The sequence below is a fragment of the Neovison vison genome, chromosome 6, assembly GCF_020171115.1.
Source record: "Neovison vison isolate M4711 chromosome 6, ASM_NN_V1, whole genome shotgun sequence".
NCBI classification, from domain to species: Eukaryota; Metazoa; Chordata; class Mammalia; order Carnivora; family Mustelidae; genus Neogale; species Neogale vison.
Genome location: NC_058096.1, coordinates 173919698 through 173944877, shown reverse-complemented (window position 1 = coordinate 173944877; position 25180 = coordinate 173919698). Strand labels below are relative to the sequence as shown.

The following is a 25180-nucleotide window of genomic DNA, read 5'->3' as shown; positions in this document are numbered from 1 at the left end:
CTCTCTCTCTCTCTGTCAAATAAATAAAATCTTTAAAAAAAATTTTTTTTTGAAAAAAAAAAGTCCTGTAGTTTTAAAGATGCATTTAATTCAATCTCTTCTGGGGAAGAAAGGAGAGGCTTCAGAGTCTTACATGGTCATACCCCACAGGCTCCTCCTATAGCTCCAGCTATGACCCCCCACTCATTACCTAACAATGCCCTGACCTTCCTCTTTCCTGCTCTGGATCTCTCTGGGCTTTTGCCCTCCTCAGGGACTTTGCACTTGCTGTTCCCTCTACTTGAAATGTCCTTTCCCTGCTCTTTGCATGGCTGAGTCTTCCTGACAGTCATGTCCCAGACAGGCCTTCCCTAACCACCCAATCTACAGCAGATGCCACTTACCCTCCAGCTACATTTTGTTCCTTCCAGTTCTCCAATGTTTCTTTAGAAGCTTTGATTATAAGCGGTAGTTGTCTAATGTGCGTCTTTGCTTAGTTACCACCTCTCTCACTGGAGTGAAGCGAGGCCCACAGAGGCAGACACCATGTCCGTCCCGTGTACCAGCCTATCTAGCACTGTGCACCATGCAGGACACATACTAGGTCTGATGAGTATGTGTGCTTTGTCACCCTCCTGGCCACATGCACTCCATGGACCGAAACTGCTGCAAAATCCTGTGATTGGTCCACAGCAAGAGGTACAGAAATTGAGAAGAAATGTTGGGGCAATTTAGTAGCAGTTGACATCCAAGCATGTGATCAGAAACCTCCTCTCACTGAACAGAATTCCACTGTGGCCAGACGCACGTGGAAATCTCATGTGGCATGAGCTACATTCTCATCTCATGTGGTGAGCCCACAAACCATTCTGCAATAGGTGGAAAAATCAAAGAGAAAAACCTGATCCTTCACCATAGAGAGTCTGAGCAGTGCAGTTCTAAGCTGTGGCTTAAGTAGGGGAAAGGAGGGAGGAACCCCTTCTAGATCAAGTGAAGACTGGCAAGATGCTTTTCTGGAAGCTCTATTTTCTGAAGATGTATTTAAAAGAGTATTCAGCATTTGTGAGCTCAGCCCCCCTGTGAAGTAGGAATTACTTTACGTGTAAGGAAACACAGCATGGTTAACTGGCCTTCGCTGGCTGGAGGGGCTAGGCAGGGGCACGTCCGGGCCTCAGAGGATGGCGTCCAACAACAGCAGTCAGTGCTGGGACATGCCGGGCGGCTGGGAACGCGGGACTTCCTCCAGCACCCAGGCCTGGGTAAGCCATCAAGCAGGCCTCCAAGATGTCAGTGGAAACTAAAGCAAGCAGCTCGTAAAAGAGCTGGCTGTGGGTGTCAGGAACTGGCTGGTGAAAACCCTGAACGCTTCGGCCCCAGACGAATCAGAGGAAGGCATCGTCAGGCTGTGATTAATGCTGGCTCATAAAACCACATGGTATAAAGAGCCCTCTGTCTGCCCCGCATCTGGCTTGCCTGAGCAAGTTGCCTTTCTGAGATTGGACAGTTCTCCCTTCCCATTCACCCTCTGGATGGTTTTATGTTTGTTTTTTTTTTAATTACCAAGTGATTGGGACTGATTGTATTTTGGAAATGGGACTGGACCTTGCTGTCATCCCTCCCAACCAGAATAAAAAATGGAGAAACTCTTAAGCCTTTAAAGACTAGTCACAATAAACCTAATGGCTAATATTTACTGAGTACTTACGTGTGCCAGGCACTATGCTAAGAGCTATACATGCACAGTCTCACCTAATTTTCCAACACTGTTAGGGACGTACTGTGACTACACCTATCCACAGAGGGGGAGGCTGAGGCTTGGAGAAATGACACAACTAGCCAGCTGTCCCATAGCTGGCTTAAATGGCAGAGCCAGGCCTTGGACTCAGGCCTCCCTGACTCCAAAGCTTAGGCTCTTCCCTACCAAGCCAGGCCAGGAGAACAAGACAGGTAGGAGAGGCAGAAAGAAGCAGGTATTTTGGACTAGCACTTTAAAGAGAAGGCTTCTTAGAATGGGGAGAGACTTGAGCAAATCTTTGAAAGCTAGCCAGGATTTGGAAAGAGGCAAGTAGGAAAAGATGAAGGGAACCAGCATCCATTGAGCATTGTAGATAGATAGATGGATATGGATATGGATATAGACAAACAGATATATCATCAATACCTCACCACTCCCTATGTGGATAATAACCCCATTTTACAGGAGAGCAAACAGAGGCTTTTGAGGAGGCTCTGCAGGTGTGGCACGCATACCTCCTTCTCTACTCCCATAATGGCAAATGTTGCTGGCCAGTCAGGGCACTGTCTCCCACGGAGCCCTCACTGGACCTCAGAATCCTCCTCGACACAGCCCTCCCAGTAGCTACTACTGACTAGGATTGACATGTACCATGAAGCCCATTGACTGTCCCTGCCTGACAGCTGGAGAAACAGAAAGAACAGGCAGGATTGGGTCTTCCAATTCCAGAGTCCATGTGCCTTCCACTGCCCAACCCTGGGAACAAAGCACCTTTCTTTTCCACTTTTCTCTCTGCCCTTTGATTCCTCTCCTGATAAAGCCCAGTTCTGGGAACCTCTTCACCCAGGATGTCCCAGCCAGACAGCAAAGCACCAAATGACTCAGAAAGGCCCTCGTGAAAAACTTGAAACCTAAACCAACCTTTCCAGCTACCCCGAGAAAAGGCCTCTTGCTAAAGGTTTTGGGAACATGACCTTAATCAGCTTCCTGGAGAGATTCCGGAGAGATTCTCTTACAAGCTCTGAGCGGCACAGGCAGCTGACTCTGACCCAGTCGTCTGTCCCCATCGTCCCCTCCCCAAGCCCATGCCAAGCGATGTGGTTGTCTGAATGGCATGTCGCGGCGGACTCTAATACCCTCCCCAGGGTCAGCAAGCAGAGTCTGCCGCAGGTGTGTGATCGGCTGCTTGGGCCAGCCAGGCAAGGCCAGCCATCACGGAACACACGGTGCTGGCAGCCGGATGCTGCAGTGCCCAGCTGGGGCTTTGAGCTATGATGGGAACCCTGGATTCCTGGGGAAGGAACATTCCCTGTCTCCAGGGTCCTGGCCAGGAATCCCCCAGCTCTGCAGGCCACAAACACCTGTAGCCAGGACAGAGCCAAGGAAGGACACAGAACATGGGGATGGACAAGCAGGTGGCCTGCACCTGCAGAAGGCCCCGCTGCAGGATTTCTATGCAGTGTTTATTGCAAGGCTAAGCAGGGAGGGACACCTGCTATAAAGGAGGAGTCACAGACCTATCCAGGGACAGGGGATCATGGCCCTAGGAGGCTTACACAGCCTTCACACCCTCAATGACGACCACAGGAAACTCCCCTAGAGATTGGGGGAAATGGTTTTCTCTTGGCAAATTGTTCGTCTTGTAGAAAAGTTGTAGACAATGGTGGAGACCCAGGCTGCTGAGTGCCGAGCTGTCTCTACTGCAGAGGAGTCGTGGGCATGTCAGGAGGTCCCGTCTCTGGGCCTCAGGGTTTCGAGGGGTAGTATTAGTTCCTTCCTCCTAGGGGTTCTGTGAAAACTAAGTGGGTAAGCATGGGTCAGGCACCTGGAAGGGTGCCCAGATCACAGGAAGCAGGAGTAGGTAACTACTCCCACCATGCCTTCAGCCACTCAACCTGGGGTGTCGGCAGCCTTCGTGGGAGAAGAGGCTTTGCTCCCATGAGCTCCGTCAAACATACACTGGAACTGCTTCAACACTTGGAATGAAGGAGATGTTGGCCGAGTCTCGGTGCCCATTCTGGCACAGTGAGCAATGCTCTTGTTTCTACATCTCCAAAATCCTGCCATAGATTCTGGGCCACAGGCAAGATCAGAAGGACTGGCATAGGTACCTGCCCCCCACAGCAGTCCCTAACCTGTCTCCCCAGGGCGCTGTGCCCTGCCCCAGCCTGTAACCTGCTACTCCACTGCTCTCCCTGTCCTCTGATGGTCACATCCTATCCTGCAACCCACTGTCCCCAGAGAGGCCCCCAATCCTCAGAGGACCCGTTTCACACTCACCCAGGAGGAGCTGAAAAAGTGCTCACTTCTCACTTACAGCCACTCACAGACTCCTGAGTCAGAGTCAAAAGGCCATCCAGGGATTCATGTGCACCCAAAGTGGGATATTAGATTCTTCACACCCACCTACCTGGCATGTTCATGCTGGAAGTCCCTGCAATTTCATACTGACCCAGAGAAAAACCGCATCCCCCCCTTTCTTCCCCAGAGTCAGGAGTCAGCCCTTCCCAGACACGCAATCAGCTGTGTGGCCCGCGATGCTTCTTGTTCTTCCATGTGTGGGGATTCAGGGCATTTACCTCTTGGGCCAACCAGATTCCATGGGCTCTTTGAGCCACTTTCCTGACCTGTAGACTCAGGTCGGTGCTACCACGCCTTTCTCCTAGTAGAGGTAAGGACTGAGTGAGGTCACCACAGACTTCTCATGGGGGTTAGGACCCTGAAGATCATGCAGTCTACCCCAAACTTTGCAGATGATGAAACTGAGGCCCGGGAAGCTGAGTGCTTGCTTAGTCTTACACAGAGAACAGCAGCTGGCCAGGAGCTAGAGCCTTTGGTAGACTTTGTCCACCACCCAGGCCAGGTCCTATATCCAGCAAAGCACCTGGGAAAGTGCTGGGGACTATGCAGATGAAGGGATGGTATCAGGGTGTGTTGTGAGTCCACAGAGCCAGAAGAAGTCTCAGCCAGATGTTCCAGGATCTAGGACGTAACCCCCTAGGGGGCTTCCACAGCCGCTCACATCGTGAGTCCCACAGGAACATGGGTCACCTGCCTCTCCCTTCTCCAAAACTGCTCTCATCTGAAATTCATTGATTATGAAACTCAGCAAACCAGGCTCTGGACTAGTACACTCCTCCCTCAGCTTCATCATCCCTACTCCCTAACATCGGGCCACAACGTGTGTTGTCGTTATGAACTGCTGCATGATTTTCCGTGTTGATTAACACAATTCAGTTCCAAAATGAGTCCAGCCCCAAGTGATGTGACATGGGGGAAGGCAGGTTCCAAGAGGGTAAATATGGCAACGGCCACCTGGGCAGCGGGAATCAGGCAACCTGGTGGGTGTGTCAGGGGCAAGCCCAGAGGCGGAGAACAGTTGTCAAGGATAAACAGTTTGCCTTTCACACTTTCTCATGCTGTCTGGACTTGACCTTTATCTCCCCCAAATCTTCCCATCCCTGGAACCCACCCAAGTACAAAATTACTGTTCTTTTTTTTTTTTTAAAGCCAAATTGGACAGTTATCTATGAACATATTAATATCCAGATGGTTACCCATCATATTGATGTGGAAATATTACTATCTGGAGACCTTGTCAGTTCATTCTATTAGAAGGTGCCGTTGCCTATTTTTAAATTAATAAACCATGAAATACCTTATGCCTCTAATGATTTAATTATACTTTTCTAAGAAAAGCAATTTTAAACTAGATTGACTTTTTTTTTTTTAATTAGGAGCATTGCCATGAGGTAAATGAAGTAAAAATGTTCAGGGTTGAAGGAAACCAAACCTGTATCACCAGGCCAAAAAAAATCTAAAATGAATACTAACTTAAAGTACACCATTCTCACCTAGAATGTGAATGTGTGACCATGCAGGCAGAGTGGAACTCATTCAGGCCTCTCTTGGGTGTTGCCAGATTCCCAGCATTTCTGCCTGGACCGCCCTCTGGTTCTGCAGAAAACCCAAAGAAGCTGGAAACTTCGCCAGTTCCAGATCTCTGCATGGGCGCGTGCCAATCACAGTTGCTTTATCTCCTCCCCACTAGGGCCTGCAGTACATGGAGCTCATCCCGAAGGAGAAGCAGCCGGTGACGGGCACCGAGGGTGCCTACTACCGCCGCCGCCAGCTCATGCACCAGCTCCCCATCTACGACCAGGACCCCTCTCGCTGCCGTGGACTTCTGGAGAACGAGGTGAAAGTGATGGAAGACTTTGTCAAGCAATACAAGAGCGAGGCACTGGGCGTGGGAGAGGTGGCCCTCCCTGGGCAAGGGGGCTTGCCCAAGGAGGAGGGGAAGCAGCAGGAAAAGCCAGAGGGCCCGGAGACCAGTGCCCCAACCACCAACGGCAGCATTGGTGACCCGTCCAAAGAATACGTAAGTCTCTCCCCTGCCTCCCGGTGTGGCTGAAGCTACCAGTCCCCAGGGCTTGTGCAGTCATGGCCCCAGCTCCAGGCTTTGCCCCTCGTTCATGCCGTCATTCATGTGTTCATCCCGCCAGCAGCTTATGGGGTGCTCATTTACTCAGGCCACGCACTGTCCTGCGGAAAATAACACGATCCCTGTGCTTGGGAGGCTCAGCATCCAGGGAAGGTCACAGACAACCAAACTGTCACAGAAAGGGCATCTAACTTTGGTTGGGGTGAGGGTTGGCTTGGAGGAGGAGCTGAGGCCCTGCCTGGCTTGGGAAGAATAACCAGGATGCATCGAAGTCTTCAGGTCTGGCAGGGAAGGCCTGTGCTACCTTTGAGAGGTGAGCGTGTACAAAAGGCCTGAGTTCCAGAGAGCGAGATGGAGCCAGAGGGCTGAACCGAGTCCCGTGTGTCTGAAAGCATGGTGCGCTGGGGGAGTGGGGACACAAAGCTGGCACGGTCAGCAGGGGCATGCTTCCCGAAGCAGCAAGCCATCCATTCGTCACTCTTGTATTGACTAGCCTGTCCTGTCCGCCAAGCCCCAGGAGATCAAACAGGCAGAGGTCACTGTCCTCCCATTGGAGAATAGCAGGGATGTGGAACATCCCTCTGAGGGCCACGGGGAGCCATGGCAGGCTGTCGGTGGAAGGCGTCACAGGATCTGAGCTGTGCTTTGGAAAGCATCTGTGAGGAGTGTGTGGAAGATACGCTGTAAGGGAGTGAGCTCCTGGGGGCTGGTTGAGAAAAAATGAAGAAGCCAGAAAAAATGAAGAAGCCGTCTGGGAGGCGAAAGCCTCATGGATTGGTTTGTCTGATCTGTCCCACAGGAGGTGAAAGGACTAGCTTGGTGCAGGTGCCACCAAGGACTGATGTCTGCTCTTTCCTGGTCTCTGACCCCCTTCTACCTTTTGTCCTCTGCCCCTTTCAGCCAGTTGGCCTCAACTGCCTCTGTATGGGATTTGTAGATCAATGTCCCAATACAGGGAGCCCTCAAGCCAATTACCTGTCCTGCTGGTAACAGCTGGCAGTCACCTGTGTAACCCAGACATCCCAGGGAAATGACAGCCCCGATGATGCTGTCTCTACACTCAGAGAGGGCCAGGCTCCTTCTTCCCTGCTGTGACTCAGACTTGTCATCCAAAACCTGCATCCCGCATATCCAACCCCCTTGTGTTGGCACATTCATTTGGGATTGCCATCCAGTGAACTGGGGCTTCACACTGTTAATCTGAGAACTTTTTTCTTTTTGTGAAAGATTTTATTTATTTATGTGAGAGAGAGAGCACAAGCAGAGGGCAGGGCAGAGGGAGAGACAGAAGCAGACTCCCCACAGAGCAGGGAGCCCGATGTGGGACTCAATCCTGGGATCCCGAGATCACGATCTCAGATGCTTAACCAGCTGAGCCCCCCAGGTGCCCCTAATCTGAAAACTTTAAGACAAAAGAAAAAACCTATTTTCCCTACCACAAATTTGGAAAGGGTGTCGAAAAAACCTATTGCTCAGGAAGGACACATGTCCCAGCAACTTAAAAAAAATTTAGATCCAGTTACCATGTTTCATAAACGATTCTCCTCTCCATCCAGCCCTCTATCCAAATAGTCATCTGTCCTTAAAGCGTAAATACTGCCTAATTCCAGCTTGGAAGGTGATCTCTTTAAGTCATTGTGACATTTCCCAATTGCCATTCCCAGGAGAGATATGCTGATCTGAGAACATATTTTACCCCTGACTCAGCCCCACATATTTGCACAGCATGGAAGTGGGGCAAAGGTGGCCTGAGATCCCTGGTCTCTGCCTACCGTCAACTTTAGGAAGTAGTTGTGACAGTTTAGAAGTATATAAACAACAAGATCAGACAATGAACAGGGAATTTGAAGGAAGTCGGTATTATTTGGGCTGGGCTGTCTGGGGAAGACGGCCTTCTCCCTCCTTACCCTAAACCCAGTCTTGCTTAGATAACTAGTTATGTAATTAGTGGATTCAGGTCTGTATTACATGCACCCCTCTAGGTGCTGCTGGCTTGGCTTTTTCATCTCTGTATCTTCAGCAGATGCCATCAGTATAGAGAGTAGGTGTTCAATAAATATGTGAACCATGAATGAATGAACAAATGGATGAATAAGTGAGCATTCTAATTAAACAGAGCCTCGAATGATGAGGACGATCTAGATGGCCATATTCCCTGGGGATTCAAGTTCACAATTACTAAGCACCTGCTCTGTGCTAGATACCCTGCCCTCTCTGTCAGGGTCTTTGTTTCATTCATACAATCACCTAGTGGTGTGAATTTCACCAACCCCATTTTACAGGTGTGGAATCAGAGATTCAGAGAGGGTAGGTAACTTTTCCAAGGTCCCATAGTTTCTAAGGAGTAGGACCTGGATCCTATACTTTTCCTACTACATGATGCAGAGTTATAAAACCCTGCTTATGATGTCTTCCAGGAAGAAAGGAGGCTGGGAGCTTTTATTTATAAGTCCCTGTCTATCTCCTTGAATCCCTAGAGCAAATCCTACAAAGGTAGCCAGATAGACATAGACCATAGAGAGTGTGTCCCCAGCAGCCCCAAACTTAGTTGCAGAGGAGTGCTCCCCGGACTGCTCTGCCTTACCCCAGTGAGTAGCCAAGTCAAGTGGACACGGGTGCTGGCCATCCATGTGCTAGGCCTTCTGTCTCCAATAAATGGGCAGTGGAGGACAGTTTACCAGAGCCAAGCATCAGGCAGGAATCCTGATTTTTGCTCCCCTGATGAGGAAACTGTAGAACTCAGACTGACAGCCCAAATCCACATGGCAATTTGTGGGGGCAGGGGGGAATGGAGGCCAAAGGAAGGCACACAAAACCTATTTTGCTAGAACTATATTGGTGACATAGTATGGTTTCTTATCCAAAGAATGATCATTATTACTATTGTTAGCTGCTACGATGTGGCAGGCTTTCCCTGAACCAAGGGTAGTGCTAAGCACTAGAGTATCTGATTTCAAACTCCCAGCCACAAGGACTTGAAGAAAACTGTGGGATTTGAACCAACTTCTGTCAGATCCCAGGCCCATCTTTCCTGTTGCCCAAAGAGTGTTGCTTGGAAAGCTAATGGTCATAAAGCTAATTTATGACATTAGGTCATAAATGGATTACATGGCCATGTGAATTTAGGAAACAGTAGAATGATCAACACTACATGCATTTCTTTGTGGTGGGACTTCTGAAAGCCTCTGGTAGGCTATGGCAGTGGTTCTCAAAGTAAAATTACAGAGAAGGCTGGTTAAAACTCAGAGCTCTGGGCCTTAACCTAGAGCTCCCTGCTTAATAGGGGCAGGTAGGCCCAGAGACTCAGCTTTTCTAGTGAGCACCCAGGCTAATGCTGATGCTGGTCTGGGGGTCACTCTTTGAGACCCACTGCTAAGGAGTATAAAAATAATTTTACATATAAGCTCAGGAAAAATGATATCACCCACGAGGCCTATGGTGAGGATTGAAGAGATGACAACACTGGCATTTTCTAGATGTTTTTGGCCCGCTGGCTTAGGCAGTCCAGCTTTGAGGACACGGCACAACACTCTCCCATTCCTTGAATGGTCTGCGGGGAGTTCTGGAAACACAGAATGGCTTTAGACATTGCCATATAGCCCCATGCAACCGCACTACTCAGCAGCCTGAGGCCACAGGCTCCCTTCCCTCCATGCTGCAGTCAGCCCACACCGCAGGGCACTTCTCCAGTGAGCTTGCCTGGCTCCCTCAAACTACTGTCAGCCTGTCAACCATGATGTTCTTCCTCAGAGAGCCTGGGAGGGGCCAGATGCCAGCTGAGTCAGACAGTGGGGTCTCCTCACCAAGCCCCTCCACCAAAAAGTGCTCAGAGGAAAGTGTTATCCAGACCAGAGGAACACTATTGTCAGAAGCCTTTTTCAAATCACCCATGTGGAAATGCCCCCATGGGCTGAGTTAGGGGTGAGGTCCTATAACAGTGGGTAGGCCAGCCCGCTTGTGGGAAGAGCACTCTCTGAGCACAGCTCCCTCATGTGTCCAGGCCTGCGGGGTTCCTCAGATCTGAGGAACATCAGATCTGATGGACATCCCATCTTTCCGGCTCCAGGCCTGCACACAAGCACCCCCCGCTGTCCCGCGACGGGATAGGGCAACCTCACATCAGCTGAGGCACATCTGAAGAGTGAACCCAAGAGCTGTGGCTACCCTTGAGTACCTCAGAGCAGCCCTCTGAAAGCATCACTATTACACTGAGGTCAGGAGTGGCAGGACACCTGAGAAATGCTGTCAGAGATATCTGTGTTCATGAGGAGACAGGACAACAGAAAATCCTGTCCTGAGGGGCTAACTCAGTCGCTGTCACTCCTGAAATGTCCTTCTCCCTCCTTACCCTATTGAATCAGTGAAGCCAATTAAAACCCCAAAGTATTTCACCTCCCTCTTTCCTCTACTTGCCCCATGTGTATGTGCTGCAAGGAACGGGGCGGGGGGTTGGGGGGCCGTGGCGGGGGCAGGTGGAAGAGTGTTACTGCCCAGCAGGCTCATTTGTGTCTTCGGGAACCATCCTAACAGCTAGGGGGAGAGGTTGAGGTTGTCACACCCATTTTACAGATGTGGAACCTGACACAGTGAGAGGTTAAAAGACTTGCTGATAATAGGTGAGGCTGGGACTCTATCCCACATCCTTGTGAGCTACCAGTCCTGATAAGTCTGAGTAGCCCTGGGGTGGGACCTGGGTAGGTGGGGACACCACCACCAAAGGCATGTGTACGTGGGTTTGCTGGGTGAGTGGCAGTGTTGGGAGTCCCCCCCCAGACCAGTCCAGTGAAGAATCTGGGGGCCTCTTTTCTGCATGCCAAGAACAATGGAAGGACTTGCCCACGGCACGCCAATCCCTCCCACCGTGAGTTCGCCTGGGTTTGGAGGGCTTCACAGGGCTCCATGGCCAGGGAACTGCCAACTCCAGCAACTTGGAACATTCACTCCAGAATGGCAAGGCTCTGTATCCACTTTCCAGGCCCTCTGCACCCCACCTCTCCCACCTGGATGGGACCTATGAGTGCCAGGACCGCGAGGGCAACGACCTCAATGCTCTGATTGTTAACAGCCTCACCAAACCGTTTCCCCCCCCTTGAGAATGCTCACTTGGTATTTTCTCAGAAATGAAATATACGGATTTCCTGGGCGTGGAATTTCCGCCTCTCCCTACACCCCAAACTTGTAACTGAAGAAAGGAGAAAGAAAGCCAAAACATAGCAGTCGATGTAATCTCCACCCTTTAGTATTTATCATCCCTGCCGGGTGCCCCCCACCCAGCCCCTTCCCTGCAGCACCCCTCCCACCGAGCTCTGCCTCTCTGATGGAAACTGACAGCAGCCGGCAGCTCAGCCTGACTCCAGCCCCCACAAGGGACATATTTGTGGGCAAGGGACTTCCAAACCTTTGTGCAGCAGATGTTTGGCTTGTGGGCTGGCAGGCTGGCTCTCCTGCCAGCCCCTCTCCGGGAATTTGAAACCAGCGCCCCACCCCCACATCCTGAGCCCTGTATGAGCTGGAGGACCCAGGCCAAAAGGCCCAGAAAATCACCATGGTTACCAAGCTTCTCCACATCTGCCTCCCTCCTCCTTTACAATGGAGATATTTTAATGACATTAAAGGGATTTTTTTTCCCCCACAGAAAATACTTTTCCATGTTGCCACATGGGCTTCACAAGCATCTTTTTTTTTTTTTTTCCTGGACTGGGCTGCATCATATTCCATTGACTAAAACAGGAGCTGGCAAATTTTTCCTATAAAAGGCAGATGGTGAATATTTTAGGCTTTGCAAGCCATACGGTCTCTATCACAACTACTTACTCTGGCCTAGCTCTATTCTACTCTACTCTAGCTCTCACACAGCCATTGACAGGATCTAAACAGAGGACTATAGTCATGTGCCAATAAAACTTTATTTGCAAAAACAAGTGGTGGACTGGATTTGGCCCACAGATGTAGTTTGCTAACCCCAGAACTAGAACCACTGTAAAAGATTACTTTGGTTTTATCCATTTTCATTTTGCTGTTATAAGTTAATAGGATGATGATGCTGGTGATGTCGGCTGCCATCCCTTAACTGTCTAGATTGTGCCCAGGACTATGCCAAAGGCTTCACATCAATTTTTTTTTTTTTTACTGAATTCTAAGAATTCTCCTACAAAATATAATTTCCCCCTTTTTCTAGTCATCTAGCTTGTGAGTGGTTAAGCCAGAATTAGAACAAAGGCCTGCCTTACCCCAAACCCCACCAGGGTTCCAGCAAGTGGAAGCTTCTATTTCCCCAGCTCCCATGCAGCTGCAGGAACCACGCATGGCCATTGCAACAGAGACGACCCCATGTAAGGCTTTTTCCTTCGGTGGAAAGCCAGTCCTTGCCTGCACCCTTGTCAAAGCTGGATTTGAGAACACCCCAGGCTGACGGCCTCTCTTCAGAGGGTAGCATTTATGAAACCTTCCTGGCTCCACATCCCCCTTTATCAGAAAAAAACAGTGAAGGAGAGTCCATTAGAAATGCCTAACATGTTACCTTGCTCAGCAGAGAGCTCCCTATTCAATGATCTGCTCCAAGGAGAAGCGTGAGGTGAAACGGCTGGCCAGCAGTGGTGATCACTATATGTAAAGCCTCTCCCGTGAGCTAGGGCCTGCCATATGTTACTGATGAGGAAACTGAGGCTTAGAGAGGTGGGTGACTTATCGAAGTACTCATCAGTGATGAAGCAATGACATGGTTCTCCTTCCAAAGCCCTCAGCCTGACCACGGCATCCAGCCTGCCCAGTCTGTACTGTGGGGCGTCTCAGGAAGACGACTGCAGGGGAACAGAACACAAGAGTTTAAAAGATGCCAGAAATGACACTGAGCCAAAAAAGGAAAGAAACTAAGGCAGAAAAAAAAAAAAATCTCTGGGATACACGAGGCTCCAAAGCAAAGATGGTGAATAATCACCATAAGAGGAAATGGGGAGATGCTGTTTATAAATAAATTGTTGAGTATTTGTGTTGGAAAGAACCCAGCGCCTGAATTCAAGGCCCTTGTGTTAATATTTACTATATTGTAATAGTAAGATTTTCACAAGGCACTCTGGGTTTAGACTGAGTAGGCCTTTGGAGAACAGCCTTCCAGAGAAGAACAGAATGATTGGGACAGAACTTCTGGCAACCTCGAGAGAGATTATTGCTGGTTCGGAGGGTTCTCCGTATCTGTTGATCGTTCTCTGAAGGCCAACACAGCTCTGTTCTGAGAGATAGTTCTTTGGCCACGTAACCCTTGGCCACTGTCCCTAATCTACTGTTGCCTTAAACACTTGGTGTCTTGATGACTCCCGTTTCAGAAGACTTAATAATTCTGTGTGCCCACATTAAATATTCTTGTCACCTACTGCTGCATATCAAAACACCCCAAGGTATAGAGGATTAAAAAAATAACACGTGTCCTCCTCACAAATTGACAATTTGGGCAGGGTTCGGTGGGGCTATTTTATCTTTGCTCGTGTGGCATCATTTGGAGCAGCTGGCAGGCTGGGAGCCAAAGGCTTGTGAAGCTCGTTGTCTCACAGGTCTGTGGCTTCAATGCTAGGAGGACACAAACAGCTGGGATGGAGCAACCAGGAGGGTCGCTCTCTCTGTGTGGTTTCTCCACAGGGCTTCCCTGGCAAAGAGGTCTCGGGGTTCCTTTCCTGCCTGCCCAGGACTCCCAAAGTGTGTATAGAGAGAAAGATTCCAGTGGAAGAGACTGAGTTGTCTTTTATGACCTACCTCAGGAATTATCTCTTCCACTACGTTCTGTTCAACAGAGCAAGTCATTAAGGAGGGACCACAACCAAAGGAAGGGACTTAAACACCCCATTGGTTGGAGGCGTGTCCAAGAACTGGCCAACATCATTTCCCACACCATGACCAAGGGAACCTCAACCCTACCGCGTCTTAGCTCCCAAGGTAGTGCCATCTAAAGTGTTCCTCAGTTTTCTCCAAGCAGGTGGTTTTACACATGACAAAGCCCCAAAGTACAGAATTTTCAAGCCTTTTCATTTAGACCATTTTCATTCAGAATCTTTCACCATTTGAACAGGGACAGAGCCAAGCTTCAGTGGCACATGGAGAAACTTCACCTTTGTTCCACCAATGAAAGATTTATGCCACACCTCCTCCCCCCAGGGGGAAATAGTCTGCAAGCTAAGCTATATGGCAGATGTTAGATTCTCGAGGGCAAGCTCTGATTGTAGATGGTTGACAGTATGAAGAAGGACCCGTTGATATGCTAGTGATGAGTCTTCTTCTCTATGCCCTTTAACATAGTCCCAAGGGACTTTTACTTGGCCACAGTATCTCCTTCAGAGGGAAAGTAGCCTGAGAATGACCACACTGGGCTTTCTTAAAAATTGTCCAGAACTTAAGCATCCCAGCAATCCGAATTAGCTTTTGCTGTGACTGAACTGAATTGGTGATGTCATTTTTGCCGAGCTCATTTTTAAGGTCATTTTTAGACACTCTATGATAGTGGTTCTCAAACTGGGTCCCCTGGCCACACCAGCATCCCCGGGACCTTGCAGATTCCTGTGCTTCATCCCAGACCTGTCTGAATCAGACACTCTGGGTATGGGACCCAACAGTCTGTCTCAACGAGCCCTCTAGGGGCAGCTGGGGCAGACGCAGGCCTGAGAACCACTGTCTTACAGGGGTTGGGTTGGGAGAAGGGACTGACTATAGCGGAGTCTGGAGTAGCTATTGGCAATGCAATTCATACAACTCTGTCCTCTGGCCGAGCACAGATGGAAAAACTGGAGATGGGAAAAAACAAAATTCATCGATGGTAGGAAAAACGTCCTCTCAATCTGCGTGATCATGGTGTTACGGAAAAAAAACCCAGGCCTTCAAACCAAAAGCACATCCTGCCTTCAACATGTCCTTGTCATCTTGGGAAAGTGATTTAACCCCTCTGAGCTACAGGCCCCTCCTCTATAAAGAAGGCTGGGGTAGAAACAACAGGAGATTTTAGTAAGCTGTTATTGAGCCCTTATAAAGTCCATTAATTCTATTATCTCATTTAATCCCAAGAACAACTATATGGTGTTAATATTATTAGTGTCCTCACCTGATGGATGAAAAAAACTAAGGCACAGAGTGGTTGGGTAACTTGCATAAGGTCACACAGCTAGCTCCACTTTCAACCATCCACTGTAATTCAGAAATTGTCAATTTCAGTACCAAGGTTGTAGGAGAATAAGTTTGTGCAGAGAAAGGCAGGGCCGGGATCATAGGAGCCAAGCAGGCTACGCCTTCTAACTCTTGGTTGCTAGCCTGCCCCTCGTCTCTGAGGGGCCACCAGGCTTACATAACTGGGACACTGTCAGATCTTCTATCCTTTGAGATGATGGGGAAAAGCGTGCAGAAAATAACAGAGAGGCCAGAGAAGGAAATTGGTTTCTGACACGTGCTGACAGGGCTCATTACCCAGACATCTTGTTTTCATAAAATGGCAGTGGCACTGTTTGCTTTGAAAAGGGCAGGCTACTGGTAGTAACAAGGCCATGAGCCAGGGGTGCTGGGGGAACAATGAGGGAAGAGATACTCCTCACTGAGGGAGGACCTTGAGACAGAGCTTTCAGACGTAGTGGGGCCAAAGCTCTGTGGGCACGGATTATTCTCTCTTCCTTCCCCCTCCACGCTGCTGCCGCCACTAGAATTATCTCACTACGGTACGAACCAAACACAGTGCTCCCAGCCTCAAGAACCAGTCATGGCTCCCCATTACCTCCAGAAGTTACAACCATAACCTGGGCTCACAGCCCCCAGACCTTCTGACCTCCCATCCCTTCATTTCCTTCTGTGGGTTGTGGGTGCTTTCCGATGTTCCCCAGACACAACCAGGTGCATTTTTATCCCACCTCCTGCTTCCACATTAAGAAACCTCTCAGAAACCTGGAATCAGGAACCCCACTAGTATATCACAGGGATACCCAGCTGGGTGGTGGATGGACACTAAGTCCCTTCTGCTAGGGAGGAAAAGGTCCCGAAATTTTGTCCTATGAAATACAGAAAACCAGCCAGCCAGAAAATTCACTTGGTACTCATACAGTGCTTGCCAAAGACTTTACACCTCCCAGCTGTGCCAACGGGATGGTGAAAATAAGTGAATGATGATTCATCACTTGTCTTTGGTTGAGACCCTCTGATGAGCTCCATGAGAGCTGGGACTCAACCATGTGCAGGGGAACAGGGTTTTCATTGTGGTGAAGGACTCACACCCTTTTTTTTTTTAATCTAGCCATTCATTCGACAACTGCTGTGCTTAGGGACCCCTGTCAGTACATGGGGCATTCCTTGTCGTTTGGTTTTCTTTCCCTGCTTTGCATCATCATAACTTTTATTTCCTCTTTGTATATAAGAATATATACTAAGTATGTAATTCAAGTCTATAACTTAAGAATGCCAATTGTTTAGACTCTTAAAATGTGCCTACTCATCTTTGCATGGCAAAACAATATCTCTGTTGGGGCTGACCTATAATTAATTGGTGCTTAGTCAGATCGAGTTCTCCTCTAAAGCCAGGCTCTGCAAACATTTTCTGTGGAGGGCCAGGTGGTAAATATTTCAGGTGCTGTAGGCCAAGAGCCAAAGCTGATGATGTTATGTAGGTACTTTATGTAACAAGAGAGAAAACAAATTTCCACCAACCAAGTGTTCTATTTCTGAAATTCAAAACCTAATAATATCATTAAGTATGGGCTTTTGTAATACGGGTTATATTGGTCACCTCGGGCTGTCATAACAGAATGCCACAGACTGGGTGACTTAAATAACAGAAATCTATTTTCTCATCGTTCTGGAGGCTACGAGTCCAAGATCAAAGTGCCAGTGCAGTAGGTTTCTGACAAAGCCTCTCCTCCTGGCATGTACACAGCTGCCTTCCCAGTGTGTCTTCACACTTCCTCTGTGAGTGCACAGAATGGGAGAGAAGGTGATTGGTCTCTCTTCTTCTTATAAGGACCCCAGTCCTATCCAAGTAGGGTCCCACCCTTATGACCTCATTTAACCTTAATAACCTGCTAAAAGGCCCTACGCCAAATGCAGTCATATTAGGAGAACATAGGAGTTGGGGAGCGGGGGGGGGGGAATAATTCAGTCCATGATACAGGTCCGCCAATGAGAAAAATGGAATTCTTTTTTGGGAGAAAACATTTCACTGAACTGGAGTGTGAACGTAAAATCTAGTCTTAGCTGGTGGGTGTTAAAAGGACAGGCAGCAGCTGGGTTTGGTGGTGGCTGCGGTTCGCCGACACCTACACACCCTGTAGTAGAAAGACCTTTGGCTTCTGGGTCAGGCTTGGCCCATGTTCAAATCCCAGCTTTGCCTCCTATCAGCTGTACATTACTAAGCAACCACTGAATCTCTCTGAACCTCAGTTTTGCCATGTCTGGAGGGAAATAATGATTTTCTTAAAAGGGAGCTAAAGTAGAAGGGGAAGTAACTCTCCAGGGTTTCTGTAAGGGGTGCATTTCTGGAAGGAGTGCCCAGTGCTGAGCACAGTGCCGGAAGGAGAGCTGTCGTAAGGAAATGACAGAGCTACTGTTAGCATCAGCCTCACCAGAGTTCTGAGGGGTAGGAAGGAACTCCAAAATGACTCAAAAGATCTGATGGATGAAGTATGTACTCTGGATAGTATGTCATGAGAATGGCAGTTAACCTCTGTGGTTTTCCTCCTGATATAATCATGAAAGTAACACTCTACAAAACAACTGACTGGTACTTCTCTGATCTGTCAACGTCATCAAAAACAAGGGAAGTCTAGGGGCGCCTGGGTAGCTCAGTTTGTTGATTGTCTGACTCTCAACTCAGGTCATGATCTCGGGGTTATGAGATCAAGTCCCACATCCTCACCAAGCCTCCTTGGGCTTCTCTCTCTCCCTCTCGCTCTCCCCCCAACCCCCTCACGCATGTGCACGTGCTCTCCCTCTCTCTCAAAAAACAAACAAACAAAACAAAACAAAAATTAAAAAACAAGGGAAGTCTGAGAAGTCACCTAAGAGGAACCTAAAGGAAACATGAGGACTAAAGGTAACATATCCTGGAAATAGAAAAAGGATATTAGGTAAAATCTAAAAGCATCTAAATAAAGTTGGGACTTTAGTTAATAATAACATAGCAATATTGGCTAATTGTGACAAGTATCCTATTACTCTAAAATGTTAAGAACAGAGGAAATTGGGTGTGGGGTCTATGAGAACTCTCTCTACTATCTTCACAATTTTTCTGTAAATCTAGAACTCTTCTAAAAGTAAAAGTTCACTAAAGAATAATTACATGTGGGTAAAAGATCCATTCAAAGTGCAAGGTGTCCCGTGGGTTTTAATGCAACCAGGATGGAAGGTTGATTGATACGGGTCAGAGGCCACATTGACTTTTGAGAAACTACCACTGTCCAGTTTGGATATAGTATCAAGGAAGAATCTCCATAGTTATCTGGAAAGGCTGTTAAAATACTCCTCCCTTCCTTTAACCAAATTCATACCAGTGAGGGGTCAGACTTTCTTCCTAATGCAAAGAAAACAACATAATGCAAAAGATAAAATGCTACAGCAATTATGGGCACAGTCCTCTACTGAGCTAGTCAGTGAAGAGATTTGCAAAAATATAAAGTGGTGCCTCTCTTATCACTAAGTTTTTTTTTTGGGGGGGGGGAAACAGTTATTTTTAATGGTGAATATGTCTATTAATATGTTGCCTTATTATTTTTAGATGAATTAATAAATAATTACTTGAGTTTTTATTCAGCTTTAATTTTTCTTATGGTAAATCTCAAGAACTATTACCGATATGAGCAAAACCACTCTGGGGTTCTTAATAATTTGTAAGAACATAAAGGGTCCTGGAGGATAAAAATTTGAGGCTCCCTGAACTTAACAAGTACTGTATTTAGTCCTCACAACAACCTACTAGGTAGGTAATGTTGTTATCCCACACTGAGGATGCGAACACTGAGGAACAGAGAGGTACATTAACTTGCTGGAGGGCCCTCAGGAAATAAAGAGATGAGAGTGGAAACTTAAACCCGTGTCACAGTGTTCTCCTGACCACCTCGTATCCCTGGTGTCCTCATTCCCTTCTAGGTCTGTGAGTTCTGCAAGGAAGTGGCCCCCGCCGACAGCCCTGTGGTCTATGCAGACAGGGCAGGGTACAGTAAGCAATGGCACCCCACCTGCTTTCTGTGTGTCAAGTGCTCTGAGCCGCTGGTGGACCTCATCTACTTCTGGAAGGACGGTGCACCCTGGTGTGGCCGCCATTACTGCGAGAGCCTGCGGCCCCGGTGCTCTGGCTGCGATGAGGTAAGAGGCCCCGGGGCCAGGGGGCAGGGGGCTGGGGAGTGGGGAGTGTCCTCCCACGACAATGGGAGAAGACCGGGAGGCCAAGGTCAATGTGGCTTCATTGAGGATATGATCCGCAGGTTCAGAGCTTGAATCCTACGCTCAACTTCTGTGTCCTTATTTGCAAACTGGGGCAGAAATCAGTTCACATTCACGGGGTTGTTCAGGATGGGTTGGACACATCGTTCTTGTCAGATCTTATCCCTGGCACAACGCCTGGCACTTAGTGAGTGCTCGGAAGAAAACTGTGGGGGTACGGGGGGAGGAGGTGTGTGCTGGAAAGCAGATCGCCCACATTCAAACCTGGCTCTACACAATTAGTGGTGTGGCTACATAATTCCTGTGCTGCAATTTACCACTCATAAAATGGGAGGAAGATAGGCCCATCCCAAGGGGGTACTATGAGGATAAAATGAGATGATGCATGAAAATGCTTGGCACAGGGCCTGACCAAGTAATTAATAAATAGGAGCTACTAGTAGTCTTACAATATAATACAGTATGATATGGTATAATACTAAAACATTAACTTAACACAGTAGAGATGCCATGAAAGGGCTTTGACTCTCCAATATGAGTTCAGGCTGGAGGAACTCTAAGGTATATATATATATTTTTAAGATTTTATTCATTCATTTGACAGACAGAGACCACAAGTAGGCAGAGAGAGAGAAGGGGAAGCAGGCTCCCTGCTGAGCAGAGAGCCCAATGTGGGGCTCGATCCCAGAACCCTGGGATCATGACCTGAGCCGAAGGCAGAGGCCTTAACCCACTGAGCCACCCAGGCGCCCCAACTCTAAGGTATATTAACAATGACAACGATAATTATGATAATGGTAACGACTGTCTGTATGCCTATGACAACAGGAAACTCACTACCTTCATCATTGGCATATATGAGGGTTAGAAATGTCTTCTTCGTTTTGAGCCAGTATCTGCCTCCTCCCTCCCCCTACCTTCCATGTATTGCTCTCCATAAGAAGTTGAAATCCTACAAGGGTCTTACCTAGTAACTGTGATCGAGAGAGGTTAAGAGAGAAAAGGATTGTCAGCAGGCTTGCCCCACAACCTCATGCTTTTTAAAGATTTTTAAATTTTATTTGAGAGAGAGAAAGAGAGCATGAGCAGGGGGAGGGGCAGAGAGAGAGGGAGAGACAGACTCCCTGCCGAGCATGAAGCCCTGTGACACGGGCTCCATCCCAGGACCCTGAGATCATGACCTGAGCTGAAGTCAGACGCTTAACCAACTGAGCCACCCAGGCGCCCACCCACAATCTCATTTTTGTGAGGACAGTAGTATACCTAGAGTCACAACACTCCATCATTAAGGGCTTACAGTGGATCAGTCATTTGCTCCATACTTTATATGTGATGTGCCACTTACATCTCACAGTGGTCCCTTTGGGAGAGACCATCATTGTCTACATTTTATGTTTGAAAAGAGAACAGCTCGGAGAGGTCATAAAACGGGCACTATGCCAAACACTTCTTATGTAGTAACACATGTAGCACTCATAAAACCCTGTGGGATAGGTAGTTTTTATGTCCCCATTCCACAGATGGAAACCGAGGCACAGAAAGAGAATTTGCCCAATGTCATGCAGCTGGTTCCCTGATTCCTGTTTGACCCCCAAGTCATAAAATGTATTTAAGACGTACACTATTTGGCTCTCTTCAAGGATTCCTTAGCATATATATATACATATTCCAAAGTGTTACTTTATTCCAAGCCCAAGTGACCCTGTGTGACCACTGGTCCTTAGTTGGGCCATGTTCACTGGGGTATGTAATCACATCTCTGAACACAGCTGGGCTCTGAATTTGGGCCAAGGAGTATTACAGATGCTAGATAAGTAAAACCTGCCTGTGGCAGAGGTTTTACTTATCTAAGAGGCTAAAATGCAATCATGATCTGTGCCAAATATTGTACTTACTGCCTGAGATTTAGGTCAGAATCCTCCACTGACGCATTTAAAGGCCAAGACGAGAATGGGGAAGGAGGAACCACCATCTACAACTTGTCCTTTACGCACTGTCTCTAGTAGGCACAGAACTTGAGTCATGCATTTCCTCTGTTCCCGTCCCCTAGATCATATTCTCGGAGGACTACCAGCGTGTGGAGGACCTGGCCTGGCACCGAAAGCACTTTGTCTGTGAGGGCTGTGAGCAGCAGCTGAGTGGCCGGGCGTACATCGTCACCAAGGGGCAGCTTCTATGCCCAACTTGCAGCAAGTCCAAGCGCTCCTGAAGGGCTGCCCATCCATAGCCAGAACCCACAGGATCCCACCAAGAAGAAAGGCCAGGTGTGCTAAAGCCATCCTAATGGTCTGATGTGCCAACAGCAAGGAACAAAAACAGTGATTTTTTTTTCAGTGGGAATATATATAGATATGCATACATATATTCTAGATTGGGTGCTGGTAGATCCTTGAGGTCAATAGTTTCAAAGCCAACAATGTTCTGAGGAGTCTTAGAATGGAGTTATTTTGTTGTTGTTTCCCAGCTACCAACTAAAGACACAGCTGGCATCCTGCAAAGGATCTCTAGGAGTTTCCCAGAATGCAGTTCTGGGTGATCAGATCACGTAGCTGTAGAATGTGCGTGCTTTCTCACGAACAGGGGCGCTCCTCCCGGAACAGGCTGGGACCCCAACAATCATTTGTGGCCTCCTTTTCAAATGGAATTGGAATTTTAAATAAAAATCTTTTTCGGCATGATAAATGTATCAATAAAAGTTTTATGAAGTCCACATACGTCCCGGTGTAGTTCTTCACACCACGGTGTGATTTCATTGTGTCCAGTGAGCCCTGTGACCCTGAGTGCTCGTGGTGCCAGGAAGCGCCCTAAGGGCTGGCGCGTCTCTTTGTCACCTGTGTCTCATCAGATTTCTTTGAGAGTGTAGGTCTTCCAGGCTGAATCTCTGTGTCCCCCATTCTAGGAAGCCCCAGATCCATGAGGGAATGTGTCATGTTTCCTGCTACCCCAGAGAGCAGCGTCCGGGAGCCGGTCAGCTGCCCTCACAGGTAACGAGGGAACTCCTCAGGTGGAGTTTGGGGAGCAGGCACGTGGAGCCACTGGAGCTCAGCCAACGGGTGCCCCGGGGTACACGGTGACCAGAGTGCGCAGTCTTGAAGAAATACGGGATGTTTATGAGAAATCTCTGTGCTTTTAATTGTTGCCAACTGGACACTGAATAAGCCAAACAGAATGGGTCTTTGGGCCAGATTTCCTCTCTTTTTATGGCCTCTCTGAACATATGCAGCTCCCAGATTAGTTTCCTTTCCATGACTTCTAAGAAAAGTTATCTTTTTTTGTGTGGAGGGATCCAAAGACAAAAAAGACATGAGTCTTCTAAGCTCACAGCCCAGTCACCTGCGGCTTGTGTTTGTTCTTCAACTTCCCATCTGTTGCCAAGGTTCATTCATTTCCCCATACGAATCTCACTCTGCTCATCCTTTACCTACAACACCCTGACTTTGCACGTTTGACCAAAGGTATTACAATTGCCTGGTGGTTTTCTGTTTCCAGTTCCTGTCTCCAGCTACCTGCTTCCCTGTCATGTCTGTCTCCCCACAGAGAAGCTTTGGGGGTGTCCCCTTCCTCCCCCACCCTCCATGGCTCCCCAGGACTCAAGTTAAGAACCAAGACCTCCCTGACATTTGGATCTTTCCAAAATCTGGCTTGTCTTTTTTCTGGCCTTGGAACTCTCTGTTTCTCTGGATTTCCATCTCCTTATTTCATCTAGACGGTCACCAACTGCCTTTGATCAAGCCCTCTTCCATGCTTTTGCTAGTTTTGTGCTGGTTTCTTGAAGACCAACACCACCTGTTGAAATTCTGTCTGTCCTGAGGCATAACATACTTCTCAATCCCTTCCCAGAGGCACCAATGGAATACTCACTCATTCATTCACTCACTCACTAATTCACTCTGCAAATACCACTGGGCATTACAGAGTTCTATTACCCATACTGAGTATAGTAGATAGAGTTTACAGAAAGAAGAGTATCCCCTACCCCCTGGATTTTATAGTCTATGGGGGAATGGGCCTTAGGCAAATACTCCTACAAGTCATTGAAAAGTTACAGAAAGGGGAGATACATGTGTTTATAAAGCATGTAAAAGAAACTGGACCTAGTTAGGGAGGTCAGGGGAGGTGCTTCTGGAAAAGTGACACTTGGACTGAGATATAAGAGGTGAGTGAACTCTGAGCAAGCAAAGAGGGAAAGGAAATGGTTAAGGATAGATGCACGGATGTCATGTGCAAAGGCCCTGTGGTTGAGCATCAGTTTATTCAATACCTATTCACTAGTGTTGGAAATACAGAGGTGACTGTGGCCCATGAATGGGACCGAAAGAAGGCTAGTGTGGTGCATAGAGGAAGGGAGGATCGGTGTGAGACACAAGAGGTGCACCAATTTTATGGGCAATGGAAAAGAATAGTCTCTGTCCGAAGAGCAATGGGGAGCCTTCGGAGAGTTTTAAGCAGTGGTGGTAATGACTTGACAGAGATTACTGAATACATGCTCTCTCCTCTGCTGAAAACCCAGCATGATACTCGACTGATTTTTGTCCTGGGTTTTTTGTACACACCACTGTGGGTAGGAGTGATGTCCCTCTTCAGATCCCACCAGATACCACCCAGAGCATGCTCCTGCCATCCCCATGTCTACTCCATGTGGGAGGATGACACCCATGCTCCCACATGGAACGTGTAAATCCTGACGCTCCCCTCCTGTCAGCAGTGTCACTCAGCACAGTCTTTTCCCTCTGTCATTGCTTTCCCTCCATCCCCAGGGCCATGTTTCACCTTGAACATTTTCTACCCAGACTGACAATAGTCACCTAGTGTGTGACCCTACCATGAACCCTCCACACACTGCCCAGATGAAATGCTCAGAAACACAGGCCTCTTCTATAACAGTCAGGGGCTCCCTGTTGCACACCCAGAAGAAAGGCAAAACTTTTTAACCTTACAATCAAGCTTCTTAATTTACTGGCCCCAAACCACCTTGCTTCCTGCTCCCTGCTCAGAAGCCAGGTGAAGAGCTTGTCAGGCCCTAGACATGTTCCAGGATTTCCCTACCTCTGCACCATTGCTCAGGCTGTTGCCTCTCCCCAGAGTTCCCCACACTGTGCTCCACTACTGCCTCACCTGTGGAACCACCATGGCTGAGTGGCATTCTGTAGCAGAACCGCAAGCTGGTATGCTTTCAATGCCTACAGTGCTAAGGTGCCTGAGAAGCTCAGTGGGTTAAGTGTCTGCCTTTGGCTCAGGTCATGATCCCAGGGTCCTGGGATTGAGCTCTACATTGGGCTCCCTACTTTTTTCTCCCTCTCCCACTCTCCCTGCTCTTGTTCCTCTCTAGCTGTCTCTCTCTGTCAAATAAATAAATAAAATCTTTAAATATAAATAAATAAAAGCCGACAGTGTTACTTTGAGCTGATTTTACCCCTCATTCAGCAAAAACAGGAGCTGCCATTCCCATTAACTCCCATTCTCTAGAAGACTTCCCTGGCCTCACCCTGCCCTCCGGGGAGTTCCAGGTTCCTTTGTGCTCTCAGAGTACCCCAGGTGCTCTGTGATCATTGACTGATGCTACTGAGCTATCATTACTCATTTGGGAAAGGCTCCCCCTGTGAACTTCTTAAGAGGATAGTCTCACTATC

The 25180-nt window shown here is 48.1% G+C and overlaps 1 protein-coding gene across 1 annotated transcript in view; it reads left to right on the top strand.

Moving 5' to 3' along the window:
* LMCD1 (LIM and cysteine rich domains 1) overlaps positions 1 to 22260 on the top strand; it is a 58237-nt gene extending 35977 nt beyond the window's left edge. Inside the window, exons 4-6 of the mRNA XM_044253105.1 lie at positions 5766 to 6095; positions 19257 to 19472; positions 21601 to 22260. Of these exons, the coding sequence (XP_044109040.1) occupies positions 5766 to 6095; positions 19257 to 19472; positions 21601 to 21759 (705 nt within the window). The 3' untranslated portion in view covers positions 21760 to 22260. The remainder of the gene's footprint in view (positions 1 to 5765; positions 6096 to 19256; positions 19473 to 21600) is intronic.
* The last annotated feature ends 2920 nt before the right edge of the window (positions 22261 to 25180 follow it).